This window comes from Filicampus tigris, chromosome 4, assembly GCF_054856515.1.
Source record: "Filicampus tigris isolate MCC_2025a chromosome 4, RoL_Ftig_1.0, whole genome shotgun sequence".
Lineage (NCBI taxonomy): Eukaryota > Metazoa > Chordata > Actinopteri > Syngnathiformes > Syngnathidae > Filicampus > Filicampus tigris.
Window position 1 is genome coordinate 19,025,766 of NC_141220.1, and position 21,193 is coordinate 19,046,958.

General features: G+C 41.2%; 2 protein-coding genes across 2 annotated transcripts; both read right to left on the reverse strand.

The window, feature by feature from the left end:
- Nucleotides 1–85: 85 nt before the first annotated feature.
- On the reverse strand, nucleotides 86–7,650 carry gtf2h1 (general transcription factor IIH, polypeptide 1). The gene is made up of 15 exons (XM_086028960.1): nucleotides 7,438–7,650; nucleotides 6,892–7,061; nucleotides 6,625–6,817; nucleotides 4,634–4,799; nucleotides 4,461–4,554; nucleotides 4,230–4,379; nucleotides 4,054–4,133; nucleotides 3,262–3,395; nucleotides 3,097–3,178; nucleotides 2,924–3,012; nucleotides 2,665–2,782; nucleotides 2,295–2,385; nucleotides 2,056–2,171; nucleotides 1,789–1,881; nucleotides 86–740 (listed from the first exon to the last, which is right to left on the reverse strand). The coding sequence occupies exons 2-15, from the start codon at nucleotides 7,043–7,045 to the stop codon at nucleotides 654–656; spliced, it is 1,647 nt and encodes a 548-aa protein (XP_085885086.1). The 5' UTR covers nucleotides 7,046–7,061; nucleotides 7,438–7,650; the 3' UTR covers nucleotides 86–653.
- A 981-nt stretch (nucleotides 7,651–8,631) lies between these two features.
- On the reverse strand, nucleotides 8,632–20,579 carry LOC147148803 (intestinal mucin-like protein). Its single transcript, XM_086027363.1, has 14 exons — nucleotides 20,385–20,579; nucleotides 13,870–14,392; nucleotides 13,511–13,737; nucleotides 12,936–13,107; nucleotides 12,595–12,839; nucleotides 11,805–11,988; nucleotides 11,515–11,710; nucleotides 11,264–11,442; nucleotides 10,512–10,581; nucleotides 10,249–10,388; nucleotides 10,130–10,161; nucleotides 9,875–10,040; nucleotides 9,485–9,608; nucleotides 8,632–9,395 (listed from the first exon to the last, which is right to left on the reverse strand). The coding sequence occupies exons 1-14, from the start codon at nucleotides 20,577–20,579 to the stop codon at nucleotides 9,203–9,205; spliced, it is 2,646 nt and encodes an 881-aa protein (XP_085883489.1). The 3' UTR covers nucleotides 8,632–9,202.
- Nucleotides 20,580–21,193: the final 614 nt, after the last annotated feature.

Sequence of the window (21,193 nt, forward strand, 5' to 3'; positions counted from 1 at the left end):
CAGAAGATGACGTTTATTTCTTCCCTGAAATGAAGGCATGAATTAAAAAAAAAACAAAAAAGTCTGCAGTTACCGACAAAAACAAAACGCTTTAACTCTTTAATCCAGAGTAAGATTTTATATTTACAGTACAGTGCAGACTGTGTGAACCGTGTCTCACACACACACCCACACACACACACATACATACACACACCCACACAACACTCTCCAGTGTGAGGTGTCATTAGAATATTGCTAAATTCACTAACTTCACTATATCTGGAACACTTTTCCTTTCTTTGTCCTGTTCCCAGAGGGGCTCTCCGCACTGATGACATGTGTGGTGTCCTCTGTTTGTCATCCCCAGAGTTTACATGATTTCCATGAGAAATGTGGTCATACAGTATTGTACCATTCTAAAAGTCCCATTACTGAAACCAATCTCTCATCCGTAGAAAGAACACAAAGATTAAGAAACAAGTTTTCGTGACTAAAATGCTGTATGCCTGTCGTAAACGTTAACTGATGTGGCAGCATCTATCTGTCTTCATCACGAGCCTCCTGTGAAGCCACCTGGCTGTGATCTGTAGTCTCAGCAGGCGCTGTAGGCCTCCACGGGACATCCTTGCCCACTTTGTCTTCATTGTCCTTTGCCGGCAAAGCGTTTGGCCTCAGGTTTTCCTCATCATGCGACGCGTTTGCCAGACGTGGAACTTGCTGTATGCCGTCTGCAGCATCTGCTCTAAGTGTGCTGTGAGCTGCAGGGGTGTCAATGGAACAAGGTTACTCAAGGAAAGTATTTGGTTATGACAGTACTGTATTCATGTCATGAGCTCTTTATGTGAAAACTAATCAGTAATCAATGGGTGAAGACAGAATGTGAAATCTCAACGCTGCCTGGAACTACTCAAATATTTGTGGATGTTGTTCTCGAAGATGCCACGCGTTTGGTTGTGAAGGAAGGTGAAAATCCATGGTGGGAAGGAACAATATACATATACTTTGTTCATGTACTCATGCACATTTTTCATGTAAATGTACTTTGAGTATTTATTTTACTGACGACTATTTACTTGTACTCCCTACATTTCAAAACAGTTATCCGTACTTTCTACGCCCTGACTGTCAAAATAGACTCATTACTTTTTCCAACTTCTGCTGATGTAAAAAAACAAAGAAATTACCTGGAAAAATTAGAGACGCAGTGCCATGGAGGAATGTCAACCACGGCGCATTAACAATAACAGAATTGTAGAAGCTAAATTTTCCCATCCTTGGCTTTATTTAAGACAACTGTTTGAGCTTCTCCACAGGGGGGGTGCTAGCGAAAGTTTAATCGGACTCGCCGACGGACGGCCGTTTAAAATTAGAGGGGGAGCGGCCTATAGACGGGTACTATTTCCCCCCCCCTGGAAAAAAAGGTGAATGACGGACGACGGAAGGGTACCCACGCTGCAGATGGATGACGAATAACGGACGCTCAATTATTAGTAAAATGCCCAGCTCTGCTTCAAGTTACACAATTCTCAATCTAACCTGCTAAAACACATACACGTCTGATTTCGCTTTTCAGTTATCATTAGCTTATAAAATTTTTGATGAACTCACAAAATTGGTAACGCTAAATGGGACCATTTATTCAGCCAACAACTCCTAAATTACACATGTTGTCATATGTATTTCCCCCCTCCTTCTCAAAATGAGCACTACATAAGTTAATAAAATATGAAAACAATTTTGTGTACAGAGGTTTTTTTTTTTTTACTGAAAACACACTAAGCAGAGTCTGAATCATTAAATACTTACGTTTTTATTCAAGTACTGACGCTGAATCTTCTCTTGAAAAGGACAAAGCTTGGTCGTCTGAAATCTCTCGAGGTTGGACTTCATTTTAATCAACTGTATGAACCAATAAGACACATGAGGGTCTAAGTCAGACTTCACCAATGTGGTGCCAGCGTATTTGAGTCAGTCCAGGCCAACCGAATGGTATGGAATGTTAAATAATTTCATCATCCGCTGTCTAAATTTAGCTGAAATGAAAAAGGGTCATGTTGCGAAACAATTAGTCACCTTATCCTCCAAAAATGGTGTGTTGACGGGAAAACAGGACCAGAAATGTCTCAACAACTCCCCAGCAGCTGTATAAAGATGCTTCAGTTCCCCTTGAATATCAGACGGTACCATCTCTGCAAATATCGCAAATGAGAAAAGGCAAACAACAATCAATGTGTGGGGAACGCCACCTCCATGTTCTATCAGAGAAACTGGGATGTTTTTCACAGAGATTCCGCAACTGCAGCATGACGTACGATTTATGGCTTGCTGCGATCCTGTCTGCATGAGGAGGCCGCCGGGAGAAAGTGCTGCAATGGCGGAGGTTGCTGCTGCGCTGGTCAAAACCTGCAGAGAGGAACTGGGCTGACCTATTTGCACGATCTGATCTGATGCAGAAGTCATCCGATCCAAATCAAGAATAATCTGAAGTAGACTTGGTTGGAGAATGCACCATTGCATGGAGTTCGGTATACAGTACTGGAATTATGTGCAATTCTTTATTACATACTTTAGGGATTTTTTTTTTCCTCAGAAGAAACACTATATGATGAAATAGTAACCAAAAAAAAAAAAAGAAAAATAGTGCGAGAGCAAATCAGGTAAGTGTATAGTGCTCCATCATACCTGAGTTAGGTTGGGTTTGTAATTGGCCATCTCGTGGCGGATGTGGTTGACGGAGTTGATGATTTCTTGGCTCGTTGTATACTTTAAGGACTGAAGGGGCACCGGCCCATGAGCATACCTTTGTAACAAAAAGAATTGAGAGAGAACGACATTAAAAGCACTGTGGAGAAAAATACAAATATCCAAAAACATACACGCGACTGTGCACGGAGGTGCCACTTGGCAAAATATACCAAGCCAAAGCGGAAATAATGCTAACCTGTCTGATTTTTTGAGGTTTAATGCAACCACTTTTGGTCCGTTTTCCCTTTGCAAATCCTCATACTCTATGGCTTCTTGTAATTTCACCTAAAAAAAATTGCTAAAGTGAGTGATTGTGTACATTGTATCTTCATATGGTGGACACAAAAACCAACAAGAGAACCATTTTACCTTCTTAATGGGAGGCTGAAAGACGTCGGAATCCCGCGAGTTGCCGTCGGTGCTGCTCGTCTCACTACTTTGGTCATTCTCCCTGGAAAACAACGGCGGTGAAGCTTTAGGATGAGGGCGTTCTTCGGAAAGCGACATCTATTACTTTTTTGTCTAGATGTGTACCCCTTGCGTGAGCCTGCTGCCAGCACCATGGCACTGTGATGGTTGAAGCGCTTTATAATGGCGTAGTTGCTGCTCTCCTTCACTGTTCGGTTTGAATTCGAAGTGGAGGGCAGCGGTGTGCACACACCGTAACCCTGTAACAAGGGCAAGCAAGAGACTGATCAAAGTGTTTTTTAAGAAGGAAGATAGTACTCTATAATAATTACTTCATAAACACTGAATAATAGTAATAATATTAAAAAGATGATAAATAACAAGAGTTTGTGCATCAGAATTTAACGTTTCAATTCATTGTGTTGTTGGTGGGTGTGATGGGTTGTTCTTAACCCAAAGTTTTTGGGTTGTTAAAAATACACAACGTGTAATTCTCTTTGTTTTATGTTCAGTTTGACAGTAAACTTTTAGTGGGAGTGACATTAAATAGCTTGAAGCCTCTTTTTGAAGTAAGTTTAAGTCAGGTCACTCACACCTCAAGGCAACACTATATTATCCTGTTGGTGAGTTCCTTTGGATTTTATGGGTTTCTATTGCAACAACTATTTCAAAAGAGAGGAGAAAACAACTTGTGGTATTTGGAGTCTCATTTGAATCGGTAAGACTCCAGTTTACCCATGCATGTCTATGTTATGGTTTTATTTACATTGATTTTGTTAAAGGTTGTGCTGTTTTACATATTGCAGTGGTTAAATTCTTTTTGCAGACAAAAAAGTACAACACCATAATCTTTAGAGTTTTCACTTACACCTGCATCATATTAATGAGACTAACTGTTATTATCTCAATAACCTTTACCTCATCCAAGGATTTATCTTCTAATGACTGCAGGTCAACCAGGGGGTTCTTCACTCCTTGCACCACCATTGATTTTAACCCTTATAAGAAACACAATATTTTTGTTACATATAATATGACATTATGACACATTTGCATTCCTACCTACAACCAACCAGCACATACTTGCTGCCTACCTTTTTCGTCCAGCTTGGCACACTCTGTGAAGATGTCCTGTGTGCCGGTGTTGATGCGATCTCGGTGAAAATACTGCGACTGGAAGAAGCGTGTCCAGAACTCCTTCTCGGTCAGTTCATGAGGCACGCTCTCACAATACTTCTGTTTCACTGCAACACCAAGTGAAGTTGATATAGATTGCGTAAACATGTAGAATGCATAAACAAAGGAACAGTCACAGCCCCATTTACCTGCAGGATAGGTTCTGAAGATAGATTCAATGATATCAGCTGTCAGATTATATCTCAAGCCGTTGCAGCCGTCGGTTTGAGGCCGTATGTCAGCCTATAAAGATAAAAAAGGATCTAAAATGTAGCTGAAATTCAGAATCAAATTGTACATGAGCTTTTATTGAGTCACTCACCAAAAAAGCTCCAGAGATACCAACTTCTTGTTTATTGTTGCATACTGTAGGGTCTGTGTGGTTTAGGCCTCCTAATCGGTTAGCCCAGAATTCCTCAGCACTGATCACTTGACTGACCACTAAATCTTTATATAGTTGAAAAAGCACCGGATCTTCTTGAAGCATCCTATGGGGGGGAAAAAGGGAAACAACAGAAACATACAATACCAGTCAACAGTTTCACCATAGTTATGTAGGGTTGCGGTCTTTCTGTTAATGAATCGATTCTTCACTCATATTGTAAAGGCAGACTAAATATTAGAAACATGCTTTGCTTTACATTGTGAAATAATATGATTTTACTTGCCTAACATTAAGCACTTTCATGGGAAACAATATATACAATCAAGGAGTGCAGACAGAGAGCACAACCACTGAGGCAATCTATATTTTTCATGTCATTTTTTTTTAAGTTTATTTCCACAATGTTGTATCAAAAACAAATTATTGCTTTACATTGTGAAAAATGGACTCCCTCTCAAGCTTCATAAAAAGGGGTCCAGCACACCACCACCTAACAAATGTTATTATAGCTCAGCCTTATTCAAGTTCATTTATAGTTCATTAGCAAAAGCTTGCGGTGCAAGGTAAGCGCCTCACTGTTTATAAGGAAAAGGACATGTAGTTCAGAATTTCCGGTGAGGTCCTAAGTAGAGGTAAAATCTTAAGCCCAAGCCCGAGCCCGAGCCCGACCCGGCCCGATGTCAATCAGTACGTTTGGGTCGGGGGGGGGGCTTCTCTCTCGCTGACTTTTAAAAAAAAATAAATATACGTTTATAAAAATGTATACTAAAACGATGTGTGGATACTAAACTAAGGTCCGCAAAAAAACAGAAGTCGCCTCATCACAACACGTACTGTACTAAACTCTTGCAATGACAATTCAAAGAACTCCTTCCTGTCTCCGTCTATTATCCACTTGTCATTGTTCTTCTTTGTCTCTCTGCCTCTCTCTCTCAAAGCGCCACGCTAGATTCTTAAGGACGTACTGCTGCTGTGGTTTATGGCCCAATTTTCAACCCGTCAAAATGACGGACGGCCTTAAATCTTTCCCGTCAACTCTTAAAAAAATCCGTCAATGATGGAAAATTGTCGGTTAATGTAACCTCTGCCGACACAGAAATATAAAAGATGTAAATGTTTATACAGTCTTGATTTCGTTACAAAAGACAGGCTTTCAGTTGTTATCATAAATCACCCCTCCTCTCCACGAGTCCTCACAAATAAAATATGAAATTTCGGGTTTGCTTCGGGGTCGGGCCTGCAAATCAAGTTTATTGGTCGGGCTCGGGCTGGGTCTGGCTTTAATACCCGCGGGCCTGGGTCGGGTCGGGCTCGATTTTTTTAGGCCCGATCTTACCTCTAGTTTTAAGACAAATACAATACACCATGTTCATGTATACTTTACATTGTAGGAACATTCGTAACCTCAGTGATTCATGTGCAAGAGAACAGTTTAACCCTATAAGTAATTAGGCCGCATTTTGTAATCTAGTGAGCACGTTCTACATTGTGGTCGTAAGTAATAGGCAAATCATGGAGATCTGCCAGTGTTTATGGCTAAGAAGAACAATGCATGGGCAGAAAATGCATCCCCATGAGTACCTCTTGCCTAACTTGGAGACAAGACCACCTTCACGAACAACAATAAAACCTTCTCTGATTGGCTAACAAGTTGCAGTTAAACATATCTCACCAAGAAACCCATACGGGCTAAATTATGAGAAGTTAAAATTACTGTCGCTTGCCCTAAAAACTCAACTTAAATAGCACAAATGGAACATTATTTGTGAGCGGTGCAGTGTAGGTAGTAGAATAAGTAATGTATTTTGATGATCATTTGTTTTTTTTTCCCCTTTAATTTATTTGTTACGGAGCATTTCAGAGAAATCTGAAGTGTCCATTCCAGGTTTTTGAGGAAATTCCTGTCACATTGCTACTGAGAAGCTCACCTGTTTTTCTCCTCCAGTTCCTTGTTAGCTTTCTTCTTGAATTTGGGCAGCAGCTGCTGCAGCAGCTCTTTTGCAGTCTCCCGGTCTTTGAGTGCAGTGCTCTCATTTGAAAAGTGGAATGTGGTACTCTCACCGGAGTGAAGGACCAATTGGAGCTGAACTTTTGCTTTGCCGTCAGGGCTGATTTTCTGACCTGAACAGAGCAGGAATAACACTCCATCACATATTGTCTTTGCATTGTAATGTTTACACAAAAAGAGCTCTCACAGCGAATATCGGCATAGAGGTGGCTGACTGTAAAGCGGTCCTTGCCCTCTGGACTCCATGCTATGCGTTCAGCCATCAAATAAAGAGTGCCATCCTGTTTCTTCTGGCGAACCTTTTTCACCACCAGAAGCACCTCTTCTGACAGTGAGGCCATGGCTCGGATGTGTAAACTGAGAGAAACAAAGCGTGTCAATTTTTTTTCAGATCGTTATCAACCGTGCATCTGTTATAATAAAACACGTGTGTGCTTGAGAGGAATAATAAACAATTAGCTTTGACAAAATGAGCTCCGACTCAACGCTTGTCATCTATGCAAACTGATGAATACTGCAACAAACGACACATCGTTTTTAAATACAAATTCGTACCTTCACCCGAACAATTAACTCTGCTGCTTTGACTACGAGCAACACAGTAACTTTAGTGTAGAGTGGTGGAATTAAAATTAAATATATAAATTCAGCTAGCCAGCATAACGTTAGCTAGCTCTAACAGTGAAGAAAGGAAAAGCTTGAGAGCAAAAGTCGGCAGAAAAACTTACTCTACCTTAAAACTGCTGGGCCCCGCTGCGGATACTTCACCTTGATTCAACACATTATCTCAAAACGAATAACTGGTAAGCCCTGAATCTAAATAAATGAGCCATTTGGTTAAAAAAAATGTAGACTACTCTAAAAATGAACAGAGATACTTCAGCGCCGACATAGCTGGCTGACACCGTGTTACACTCAAAATGTTCGACCGTAAATGAAAGCCCAACGTTTGTTCCGACCGGAAAGCGCTCCACGTGTAAGCAAACAAACAAATAAACCTCTTGTATTCAAATTACATTTAAATTTAATTTTACAGTATATTTATCATAAATATACATAAATAGTATTTTATTCACCAGTAATAATAATAATAAAGATACGTAAATGTGGTTGCACTTTGTCGTGGTTTGGTGGACCATTGTAACCATGCAGCGTCTGATGTGTAGGCATATTACTTAATTTAACTTAAATTCATTTAAATTTGTTCAACGTAAATTAAATGACGTTACATTATAATCATTCATTTTTCCTCCATTTAAGTTTACATTCAGGAGTGCCTCTCGGGTTCTTGCAAGAGAGAGCGAGAGAGAGAGAGAGAGAGAGAGAGAGAGAGAGAGAGAGAGAGAGAGAGAGAGAGAGAGAGAGAGAGAGAGAGAGAGAGAGAAAGAGAGAGAGAGTGAGAGTGAGAGAGAGAGAGAGAGAAAGAGAAAGAGAGAGAGAGTGAGAGTGAGAGAGAGTGAGAGAGAGTGAGAGTGAGAGAGAGTGAGAGAGAGTGAGAGAGAGTGAGAGAGTAGAAAGAGAGTAAAGAGAGAGTAGAGAGAGAGTGAGAGAGAGAGAGAGAGAGAGAGATTTTTGTCAAAATAAGACTTAAGTCATTATCTTAAGAGGAAGGCGATATCGCAACTCCATGGCTATTTCAGAATGTGTCAATATGATTAGAATTTTCACGGGCATGACAAAGTAGAATTAATTACCATCAATTAGGAATGATGCATCATACATAGTGGTACTAAATACGTACAGCATAATATTTAAATATTTTTAAATAAACATGTTGAGAGAAGTTGGTTAACAAGTACAGAATAACATTTCACGTTTAACTCAACTGAATGCAAAATGTAAATCGTGTCGTATCAAGTATTGTGTATGTATTGACAGAATACTTGACATATTTGACAATGCACAAAATAAAGGAGACATGAAGAGCTGCACTAAGTAAATGTTTATTGGAATTAAGAGTTATTAAGAATGTCAAGTCAAGGAATGTCAGTGGTCTTGTTCTGCAATAAACCAGAGTACATGACAGAGAAGCAATGTACATAACAGGGGGGTGCATTACAGTATTTCTTCAATGTATTTATGGAAATTAAAAAGTGTCAATGCATTTTTAATTTTTTGGGGGGAAACAAGCTATCTTATTATTTTACTACAGAAATACATTCCTCTTGTCAATGCTCAACAAAGTACACTGCACAATGTACAGTATCTGACTGAATTTTCCCCATTTTAAATCACAAGATTTACAGTATATACTGTACATGCTACAAATATTCTCAAATAAGATATAAAACCTTATCTTATTTAGGCTGAAATGGATCTAAGCCATTTCCATACTTTTGAATGTACAGTTTACAGAAAATAAATATTATGTATTGCTTGGATCTTATACAATTGGTCATTACCTACACTATAGAGCTTTGATTGTCAAATTGTTTTTTGAAGAAGAATTAATGATTTTATATGAACAGTAACTGGCCTCCTCACATGTAATACAGCCTTTAAAAATGTCCAAATTGATGGGTTGTATTTTGTGCACAATGCGTGGGTCGACAGCCACACTTTTCAATTGAGATGTAAGAGTGTTTCATCTTGCTGCCATCAGCGCAAATCATCTCCACTTCCTTCTTGCTGGTGGCTGTTTCTTGACAACATGAGCAAGAGTGCGTCAGGCTGTTGCTCTCCGCAGAGTACCTGAGCAGATAGATAAGGTTTCCCACATCATCACTGGTGCTAAGCACACATTAGGAAAATGTACAATTGATCATAATGAGAAATCTCACATCGATGTTGACGCTCCACAGGATCCCTCGCAGGTTGTCATTTCCACTGGCACAACTGATTTGCAGTTATTTACGTGCAAATAAGTGGCGTTTGTGTTTATTTTACATTTGGAAGGAAGGGCAACTGGGAATGACAACAGATTGCACATTCATATGTAGCAGAACATTCATCAGATCTCATCAATATCTTACTGGATGCGAGGACGTCTATTGCTGATTCATCACTATCATATACTGTATATCATATATTTCATACACAAAAAATATATATGTATATGGTTTAAATGCCATCATTCCCGTCAGAAAATGCCATTAAATTAATTTTTACGTAAGGAGCTTCTGGAGTCATTATTCCGACTTTCATCGTGTGTTGCATCTTGTTCAACTCACCACATGTCAGGATCTGGCAGCAGTCCACTGTTTGGTTGATAAGCACCTCACCTTCCTTACAAGTTATGGGTGCTTGAGTGGGACACACGCGAGGTTCACAGCGCACACTCAGCGTATCCGCATCACAGACACACTGTTGGCAGCCACTCAACCAGGTGTCACCAATCTTTGGGTGGTAAAGCACAAGTTAAGCATGACCAATACGATATTAGTGACCTGAACCAGGAAAACGATGATCCCTATTGTAGCAGGTACCTCTTTCGGTTCGCCATCAGGTCCAGTGCAACCTTTGACAGGAAACATATTCATTAGGGCTTTAAATACTTTTAGTCACATATACAGTAATCTCATAATTGTTTGTGGGTGACCCTTACAGGCGATGACGCAGTTGTCGGAGTTTGAACCGAATAAGATTGTGCCAGGTGGACAGAAACATCCCTCCACAAATGTGTTACAGTCAGACCTCTGGTAATAGTTTTCTCCTTGGCATTGCTGCGTATACTTGTTATTGTATCTACAATGACGACAAGTAGGAAAATGCTATGACATCAAAACAAAATGTTAAAGTGTGTGTGAATTGCAATGCAGAACTAAACAAGCATGCAAGTACATCAAAACAAATGAAATGAGTCATTACCTTGCATTGCAAGTTGGTTCCACAATCGGTCCACAGGGTTTATAGACTTTATGTGCAGGACATTTATATTCTACAATAAGAGAAATTTGTTTATATATCAAGATAAATAAATGAACCCTTTATAGGGCACATATACAAAATGAAGATTTTTTTTTAAATAGTTTGACTTCAAATAGTCCATTCTTATAAACATATATAAAGTATATATAGAATAATGATATATTGTACCCGCATATAATTCTTTGATTTCATTAATTGGTCATTATAATTATTGTTATTATACCTTTCTTCATTGATTGGCAGGGGACAACCATGGTTGTAATCCGTTACTGTGAGGTGTGGGGCATCCATGTCCACTTTATACAGCAAGTTAGTTAAAGCAATGCTGTGTCATATGTCAGTTTTTGTTGATTATGGCGGCGCCGTGTGGACAAAAGCGGTAGTGTTTTGACAAAAATCAACCATATTTCCCATGCATGCCAGCGTGTAGTGTCGTGAAATCCTGAGCCGTCCTTACAGCGAAAGGAGGAAGTGAGTATGTCGTAAAGCAATTCAGGACATTTGTATTTTTTTGTGTTGTCAGGGTTGATCCCATCCTCCTCAAAGTTGCTTTGTGCCAGTAAAAACGATACAGACGCCCTTAGGGCATGAAGTCGTATTCAACTACTGTACTTGTAAGTCAATGTCTTGCCCAATGCTGCTTTAAGATTCCTTGGCGTAAAAAGGGCAACGCTAAAACCAAAAGCTCTTACCGCACTTCCCCTGTGTCGCGTTCCTCCAATCGACACAGACCGACGCCGCAGTACACATCATAGCGTACGCCTCCAAACTCGAGCATCCCACTTTGGAGTTTGGCATGTGGCAAACATCAAATTTACAGGCGTCGTAATAGTCCTCTGGTGCGACGACTTTGTGGCATTCCTCAAACACACTTTGTACAAAATACAGCCATGAAGACAACTGCTGTACTCATGGGCGATACTAAAGAAACAGGCTCAGTTACCTGCTGATTATGATTTCACAAATTTCAGGGTTACAAGAGGGTTGAGTTGGAGTTGGTGTCGGTGGAGGAGGTGGTTTCTTGCAGTATGGTTTGTTCTTATCTGGTACATGCCACTCATGAGCCATATCGGCGCAAGAGGAGTGAATCTGCCCACTGGGTAATCTGCAGTCATTCTTTCTATTATTGTCACATGTACCTGGTGAAATCAGATAACGACCATTGCGATTGTACCGTAACGTGAAGACTTGTTTCATGTTGTTACTATGAGAGCAAATACGTGATTGGCTCACCGCACTGTCCCTCTGTGTTGTTGTGGAAACGGGAAAACGGCAAATCAACGCTGAACAAAAGTCCCTTGAACGTCACAACAGCTTCGATTGCCGGGATTCTCAGGAGCAGCTCGATTGCAGTGCTTGTGATGATGAAGTCCTCGTTGGAGTAAGTTGGAATTACTTTCTTGCCATTGACGTACACCTGAACACATCACTTAAGTAAGATTCGGCACTCAAGAATCCTGCTTCATGTTTAAATTGGACTTAGTATAATTTAAACATTAAAGTGGAAGTCACCGCAAAAATGTCTTTACAAAAATACGTTCTACGATACTCCACTAGTCAAAACACGGCATTCTGATTAATATTTGTGGAATAAAGAATTTGTGAAATTTGCGTTTGTGGAACATGAGTTAAACAGCAACAAAACACCCGTTTTTAGCCATTTCCGGGGGCAGCCATTTTGCCACTTTCTGTCGACTGAAAATGACATCACGGTTGCTCAGGGCTCAGGTAATGGCCAATCACCTGTTTTCTGAAGCTGAGCCATGATTGGTTGGTATCTGAGCCCGGAGCAACTGTGATGTAATTTTCAGTAGACAGCAAGTGGCAAAATGGCTGCCACCTGACATGGACAAGGATTTTACTGATTAACTCAAGATTCCAAAAATGCAAAATGAATCAGAATGCCATGTTTTGACTAGAGGAGACGCATAGAACATATTATTGTAAAGAACATTTTGGGTTAACGTCCCTTTAAGCATCAACAAAATTTAAAATAAACACATGTTAAGGCAAGAAAATGTACCGTGTTGACTGTACTTGTGCCCCTCTCCTGCGTGAGAATGACTTTGTAGCTTTTGTAATACACGATCAAGCTTTTAGCGCAGGTTACTTCACCAGTAGCATCACAGTTTTCATTGTCAATAAGGATGGTAAAATTGTGTCGAGGAATAATCTCTTTAACCAGGACATAGGTGCAGTTTTTCTGAAAACTGTAGTATTGTCCATCAAATGTGATATAATGTGGATCACCCCAGCCGCTGCAAATACCTACAAAGTGATAGAAATCAATTTGAACAGGACTATTAGTGATTTTAGGATCTTTTTTTCAAGAGGAATCCCTGAAATGCTTCCGGTTTAACTCACATGTGCATTCGTAATGGAAACAGCAACCATCTTCATCATAGACCCTCACTGGTGGATGGCCATTTTCGCACACAGGCATGGTTATTGGCTCACATGGCTTATGTTCTGTAAGGACTTTTGCATCATCACAAAATGAAAAGGTACAATTGCTTGAAATCCAAGATTCACCATGCTGAAAAAGAAAAAATACACATTACTATAGAAGCCCCTTTCACTCTGGCAATCATTATCTTTTCACTGTTCTTCTCATGGCATTTCCACTAGAGTTGAGTTTACTTTTTTGTTTTGACTTTTTCAGCGTTAAAGACAAACTTTAAATCCAACAAGCTTCAATTCTGTAATTTCCACCCATGAACAAATCTTTCAGATTAAACGTGCATTGTCAGTGGCAACCACAAAGTCCATCTATTCATTCAATTTTTTGCAGTTCGCTTAACTTTAATTTTAATTTTCAGGATGTCCTATTGTAAGTGCATTTCCTGATTTGATCAAATATTGCCGAGTGATTCATACTGCTTTTGTGAGAGAATAGCCAATAGTTATTCCGAATACCAGCGTTTGTAGAAGTCAGGTACCTCTCTTGGTGGGATGAGGAAATCGCAGTCTTTGGGGGGAGCTTCAGTGGTACTAGCGGTTGTTGTGACAACTTTTGTCGTTATGGCAGTTGTTGTTAAGGTGGTGGGAGGACTTGGGGGAGTGGTTGGATGACACGGTCCTGCAAACTTCTCAACATTGCATGTCTCATTGCAGTAAGCAATGAAACACCAACCTGCTCCATCTGTCCTATTGTAAATGGTGGTACCTAAAAACAATCAATGAATAATAAAGTCAGTTATATATATATATATATATATATATATATATATATATATATATATATATATATATATATATATATATATATATATATATATATATATGGCAACATGCTTACCAGGAGCAAAAATCTGATCAAGGTATTTGCAGAAGCATTCAGTGGTTCTGCCTGCTGTTGTCTGAGCTGTTGACAAAGTTGTTGAAGGTTTTTCTGTTGGCACTGTGGTAGGCTTTGTGGGGATGATGGTTGTAGTGGAGGTAACCAAGGGTCCTGTTGATGGAGCAGTTGGAACAATTGTATTTGTAACAATTTCAGGGGTTGTTGTGGTAATTGCTTTTCCGGTTGTTGTGGGACCTTCTGTTGTTGTTCTTGGTGTCGTCGAAGTGGCGACAGTAGTGGGCTTTTCTGTGGTTACGGCAACAGTAGTACTGGCTTTTTGTGTAACTATGGTGGTGGGGTTTTTAGTAACTGTAACTGTGCTGGGTTTTTCTGTGGTTGTTGTGACAGAGGTGGGTTCATCCGTAACTGTTGTGGGTTGGAGGGTTGCTGTTGAGTGTCTTGTAGTTGTCGTAGTTTTGCTCTGTACTAAATGTAACCAAGGGTCTAGTCGACGATGCAGTCGGAACAGTTGTATTTGTAACTATTTCAGGGGTTGTGGTGATTGGTTTTCCAGTTGATGTGGCTGCCGTTGTTGTGGGACCTTCTGTTGTTGTTCTTGTTGGCTTCGTTGTGGGTACCTTTTCAGTTGTTAATGTGGTAGGCTTTTCTGTAGCTTCTGTAGTCAGTTTTTCTGTGGTTTTGGCCGTTGAGCTAGGTTGTTGTGTGGTTGTTCCAGTAACTTTTTCTGTAACTTTGGATGTAGTGGTGGTAATACGAGCAGTTTCTGAAACTGTGGTTGTGGGTTTTTGTATTATGGTTGTTGCAGTAGTTGGTCTTTCTGTCGCTGTTGTGGGTTTTTCTGTTGTTGGAAGAATTGTGCTTATCTTTTCTGTTGATGCTGTGCTGGGTTTTTCTGTAACTGCAATTGTTGTGGTTTGGATTTCTGTTGCTGTGCTTGGAGATTCTGTAACTGTGGTTGGTCTTTCTGTTCCTGTGGTGGGTTCTGCTGTGGCTTTGATAGTCGAAGTGGAGACAGTAGTGGGCTTTTCTGTGGTTACGGCAACAGTAGTACTGGCTTTTTGTGTAACTATGGTGGTGGGGTTTTTAGTAACTGTAACTGTGCTGGGTTTTTCTGTAGTTGTTGTGACAGAGGTGGGTTCCTCTGTAATTGTTGTGGGTTGGAGGGTTGCTGTTGACGGTCTTCCAGTTGTTGTAGTTTGGGCCTCTGTACTAAATGTAACCAAGGGTCTAGTCGATGATGCAGTCGGAACAGTTGTATTTGTAACTATTTCAGGGGTTGTGGTAATCGGTTTTACAGTTGATGTGGCTGCAGTTGTTGTGGGACCTTCTGTTGTTGTTCTTGGTGGCTTCGTTGTGGGTACCTTTTCAGTTGTTAATGTGGTAGGCTTTTCTGTAGCTTGTGTTGTCAGTTTTTCTGTGGTTTTGGCAGTTGAGCTAGGTTGTTGTGTGGTTGTTCCAGTAACTTTTTCTGTAACTTTGGATGTAGTGGTGGTAATACCAGCAGTTTCTGAAACTGTGGTTGTGGGTTTTTGTACTATGGTTGTTGCAGTAGTTGGTCTTTCTGTCGCTGTTGTGGGGCTTTCTGGGGTTGTTGTGGGTTTTTCTGTTGTTGGAGGAATTGTGCTTATCTTTTCCGTTGATGCTGTGCTTGGTTTTTCTGTAACTGCAATTGTTGTGGTTTGGATTTCTGTTGCTGTGCTTGGAGATTCTGTAACTGTGGTTGGTCTTTCTGTTCCTGTGGTGGGTTCTACTGTGGCTTTGATGGTCGAAGTGGAGACAGTAGTGGGCTTTTCTGTGGTTACGGCAACAGTAGTACTGGCTTTTTGTGTAACTATGGTGGTGGGGTTTTTAGTAACTGTAACTGTGCTGGGTTTTTCTGTAGTTGTTGTGACAGAGGTGGGTTCCTCTGTAATTGTTGTGGGTTGGAGGGTTGCTGTTGACGGTCTTCCAGTTGTTGTAGTTTGGGCCTCTGTACTAAATGTAACCAAGGGTCTAGTCGACGATGCAGTCGGAACAGTTGTATTTGTAACTATTTCAGGGGTTGTGGTAATTGGTTTTACAGTGGATGTGGCTGCAGTTGTTGTGGGACCTTCTGTTGTTGTTCTTGTTGGCTTCGTTGTGGGTACCTTTTCAGTTGTCAATGTGGTAGGCTTTTCTGTAGCTTCTGTAGTCAGTTTTTCTGTGGTTTTGGCAGTTGAGCTAGGTTGTTGTGTGGTTGTTCCAGTAACTTTTTCTGTAACTTTGGATGTAGTGGTGGTAATACCAGCAGTTTCTGAAACTGTGGTTGTGGGTTTTTGTACTATGGTTGTTGCAGTAGTTGGTCTTTCTGTCGCTGTTGTGGGGCTTTCTGGGGTTGTTGTGGGTTTTTCTGTTGTTGGAGGAATTGTGCTTATCTTTTCCGTTGATGCTGTGCTTGGTTTTTCTGTAACTGCAATTGTTGTGGTTTGGATTTCTGTTGCTGTGCTTGGAGATTCTGTAACTGTGGTTGGTCTTTCTGTTCCTGTGGTGGGTTCTACTGTGGCTTTGATGGTCGAAGTGGAGACAGTAGTGGGCTTTTCTGTGGTTACGGCAACAGTAGTACTGGCTTTTTGTGTAACTATGGTGGTGGGGTTTTTAGTAACTGTAACTGTGCTGGGTTTTTCTGTAGTTGTTGTGACAGAGGTGGGTTCCTCTGTAATTGTTGTGGGTTGGAGGGTTGCTGTTGACGGTCTTCCAGTTGTTGTAGTTTGGGCCTCTGTACTAAATGTAACCAAGGGTCTAGTCGACGATGCAGTCGGAACAGTTGTATTTGTAACTATTTCAGGGGTTGTGGTAATTGGTTTTACAGTGGATGTGGCTGCAGTTGTTGTGGGACCTTCTGTTGTTGTTCTTGTTGGCTTCGTTGTGGGTACCTTTTCAGTTGTCAATGTGGTAGGCTTTTCTGTAGCTTCTGTAGTCAGTTTTTCTGTGGTTTTGGCAGTTGAGCTAGGTTGTTGTGTGGTTGTTCCAGTAACTTTTTCTGTAACTTTGGATGTAGTGGTGGTAATACCAGCAGTTTCTGAAACTGTGGTTGTGGGTTTTTGAATTATGGTTGTTGCAGTAGTTGGTCTTTCTGTCGCTGTTGTGGGTTTTTCTGTTGTTGGAAGAATTGTGCTTATCTTTTCCGTTGATGCTGTGCTGGGTTTTTCTGTAACTGCAATTGTTGTGGTTTGGATTTCTGTTGCTGTGCTTGGAGATTCTGTAACTGTGGTTGGTCTTTCTGTTCCTGTGGTGGGTTCTGCTGTGGCTTTGATGGTCGAAGTGGAGACAGTAGTGGGCTTTTCTGTGGTTACGGCAACAGTAGTACTGGCTTTTTGTGTAACTATGGTGGTGGGGTTTTTAGTAACTGTAACTGTGATGGGTTTTTCTGTAGTTGTTGTGACAGAGGTGGGTTCCTCTGTAATTGTTGTGGGTTGGAGGGTTGCTGTTGACGGTCTTCCAGTTGTTGTAGTTTGGGCCTCTGTACTAAATGTAACCAAGGGTCTAGTCGACGATGCAGTCGGAACAGTTGTATTTGTAACTATTTCAGGGGTTGTGGTAATTGGTTTTACAGTTGATGTGGCTGCAGGTGTTGTGGGACCTTCTGTTGTTGTTCTTGGTGGCTTTGTTGCGGTTACCTTTTCAGTTGTTATGGTGGTAGGCTTTTCTGTAGCTTCTGTAGTCAGTTTTTCTGTGGTTTTGGCAGTTGAGCTAGGTTGTTGTGTGGCTGTTCCAGTAACTTTTTCTGTAACTTTGGATGTAGTGGTGGTAATACGAGCAGTTTCTGAAACTGTGGTGGTGGGTTTTTGTACTATGGTTGTTGCAGTAGTTGGTCTCTCTGTCGCTGTTGTGGGGCTTTCCGGGGTTGTTGTGGGTTTTTCTGTTGTTGGAAGAATTGTGCTTATCTTTTCCGTTGATGCTGTGCTGGGTTTTTCTGTAATTGCAATTGTTGTGGTTTGGATTTCTGTTGCTGTGCTTGGAGATTCTGTAACTGTGGTTGGTCTTTCTGTTCCTGTGGTGGGTTCTGCTGTGGCTTTAATGGTCGAAGTGGAGACAGTAGTGGGCTTTTCTGTGGTTACGGCAATAGTAGTACTGGCTTTTTGTGTAACTATGGTGGTGGGGTTTTTAGTAACTGTAACTGTGCTGGGTTTTTCTGTAGTTGTTGTGACAGAGGTGGGTTCCTCTGTAATTGTTGTGGGTTGGAGGGTTGCTGTTGACGGTCTTCCAGTTGTTGTAGTTTGGGCCTCTGTACTAAATGTAACTAAGGGTCTAGTCGACGATGCAGTCGGAACAGTTGTATTTGTAACTATTTCAGGGGTTGTGGTAATCGGTTTTACAGTTGATGTGGCTGCAGTTGTTGTGGGACCTTCTGTTGTTGTTCTTGGTGGCTTTGTTGTGGGTACCTTTTCAGTTGTTATGGTGGTAGGCTTTTCTGTAGCTTCTGTAGTCAGTTTTTCTGTGGTTTTGGCAGTTGAACTAGGTTGTTGTGTGGTTGTTCCAGTTACTTTTTCTGTAACTTTGGATGTAGTGGTGGTAATACCAGCAGTTTTTGAAACTGTGGTCGTGGGTTTTTGTACTATGGTTGTTGCAGTAGTTGGTCCTTCTGTAGCTGTTGTGGGGTTTTCCTTGGGAGTTGTGAGTTTTTCTGTTGTTGGAAGAATTGTGCTTATCTTCTCCGTTGATGCTGTGGTAGGTTTTCCAGTTACTGAAATTGTTGTGGTTTGGATCTCTGTTGCTGTGCTTGAAGACTCTGAAATGGTTGTTGGTCTTTCTGTTCCTGTAGTGGGTAGTTCTGTGGTTGTGATGGTCGTAGCAGCTTCAGTTGGAGGCTTTTCTGTTGTTACGGCGGTGCTGGCCTTTTGTGTAACTGTGGTGGGTTTTTCTGTGACTGTGGTTGTTGTTGTTGGTACTTCTGTGACTGTAGTGGGCTTTTCTGTGGTCGTGGTGGTTTGAGCCACTTCAGTAGTAAGCGTGGTTGCCTTTGTTGGAGTGGCTGTTGATATGGATGGCTTTTGTGTGGTTGTTGTCGTGGTGGTGGGTTCCATTATAATTGTGGTTGCTTTTTCCGTGGGTGGAATGGTTATTTTGGCCATGGTTGTCGGCTTTTCTGTGGTTGTGGGTGCAGTAGTTGTGGCCTTTTCTGTTGTAATTACATTTGTTGTAGCAATTGTAGTTGTAGCTTTGGTTGGAGTGACACAATGGTTGATGCAGCATTTGACTCTAATCTCATAGTCATAACAAATTGGAGGTATGCCTTGTTCTTTGTTGTGACAGATCAGTCCATCCGTTGGGTTGCATGTTACTTTTTGACCTAGCTGATCCAAAGGTACATCCGGAAATGAGTTTGCTCTGCATTCTATTTCAAGTGGTTGTTTACAGTCATTCAGACTTGGATCAGTTATGTTTGCTATAGATTCATAATCTCCACCACTGAGGGTAGGATCAGGGTAATGGTTGTTGATCCAGTCTGACCAGTGACAAACAAAACAGTCAGGTGGTGTTGATGATGTTTTTACAGTAGTTGTGGTGGCCTTTTCAGTTGTAACGGTTGTTAGTGTAGTTGTTGGTATGGATGTTTTTTGTGTAGTTGTTGTGATGGTAGTGGGTTCTTCTGTAAATGTTGTGGGTTGGAGGGTTGCTGTGGTGGGTTTTTCTGTCGTTGTAGTTTGGGACTCTGGAGTAATTGTTACCAAGGGTCCCGTTGACGGTGCGGTTGGAACAATTGTATTTGTAACAATTTCAGGGGTTGTTGAGGTAATTGGTTTTACAGTTGGTGTGACTGCAGTTGTGATGGGACCTTCACTGGTTGTTCTTGGTGGCTTTGTAGTGGCTACATTTTCTGTTGTAGGGGTGGTTGGCCTCTCTGTAGCTTGTGTTGTCAGTTTTTCTGTGGTTTTGGCTGTGGAGCTAGTTTGTTGTGTAGTTTTTCCAGTAACTTTTTCTGTAACTTTGGACGTAGTGGTGGTAATACCAGCAGTTTCTGAAACTGTGGTCGTGGGTTTTTGTACTATCGTTGTTGCAGTAGTTGGTCCTTCTGTAGCTGTAGTGGGGCTTTCCGGGGTTGTTGTGGGTTTTCCTGTTGTTGGAAGAATCGTGCTTATCTTTTCCGTTGATGCAGTGCTTGGTTTTTCTGTAACTGTGATTGTTGTGGTTTGGATTTCTGTTGCTGTGCTAGGAGATTCTGTAACAGTTGTTGGTCGTTCTGTAGCTGTGGTGGGTAGTTCCGTGGCTGCGATGGTGGTAGCAGGCATAGTTGTGGGATTTTGTGTTGTTACAGCAACAGTAGTGCTAGCCTTTTGTGTAACTGTCGTGGGTTTTTCTGTGACTGTAGTGGGCTTTTCTGTGGTTGTGGTGGTTTTAGTCTGTTCAGTAGTAAATGTAGTTGTCTTTATTGATGTAGTTGTTGGTTTTTGTGTGGTTTTTGTCATGGTGGTGGGTTCTTCTGTAATTGTGGTGGGTTGTACTGTAGATGGAATGGTTGTATTGGCCGTAGTCGTGGGCTTTTCTGTTGTTACAGCAACAGTAGTGCTGGCCTTTTGTGTAACTGTGGTGGGTTTTTCTGTGACTGTGGTGGGTTTTTCTGTGACTGTGGTGGGCTTTTCTGTGACTGTGGTGGGTTTTTCTGTGGTTGTGGTGGTTTTAGTCTGTTCAGTAGTTAATGTAGTTGTCTTTATTGGTGTAGTTGTTGGTTTTTGTGTGGTTTTTGTCATGGTGGTGGGTTCTTCTGTAATTGTGGTAGGTTGTACTGTAGATGGAATGGTTGTTTTGGCCGTAGTCGTGGGCTTTTCTGTTGTTACAGCAACAGTAGTGCTGGCCTTTTGTGTAACTGTGGTGGGTTTTTCTGTGACTGTGGTGGGTTTTTCTGTGACTGTGGTGGGTTTTTCTGTGACTGTGGTGGGCTTTTCTGTGGTTGTGGTGGTTTTAGTCTGTTCAGTAGTAAATGTAGTTGCCTTTATTAGTGTAGTTGTTGGTTTTTGTGTGGTTGTTGTCATGGTGGTGGGTTCTTCTGTAATTGTGGTAGGTTGTACTGTAGATGGAATGGTTGTTTTGGCCGTAGTCGTGGGCTTTTCTGTTGTTACAGCAACAGTAGTGCTGGCCTTTTGTGTAACTGTGGTGGGTTTTTCTGTGACTGTGGTGGGTTTTTCTGTGACTGTGGTGTTTTTTTCTGTGGTTGTGGTGGTTTTAGCCTGTTCAGTAGTAGATTTAGTTGCCTTTATTGGCGTAGTTGTTGGTTTCTGTGTGGTTGTTGTCATTGTGGTGGGCTTTTCTGTGGTTGTGGCTGCAGTAGTAGTGGGCTTTTCTGTTGTAATTGCATTTGTTGTAG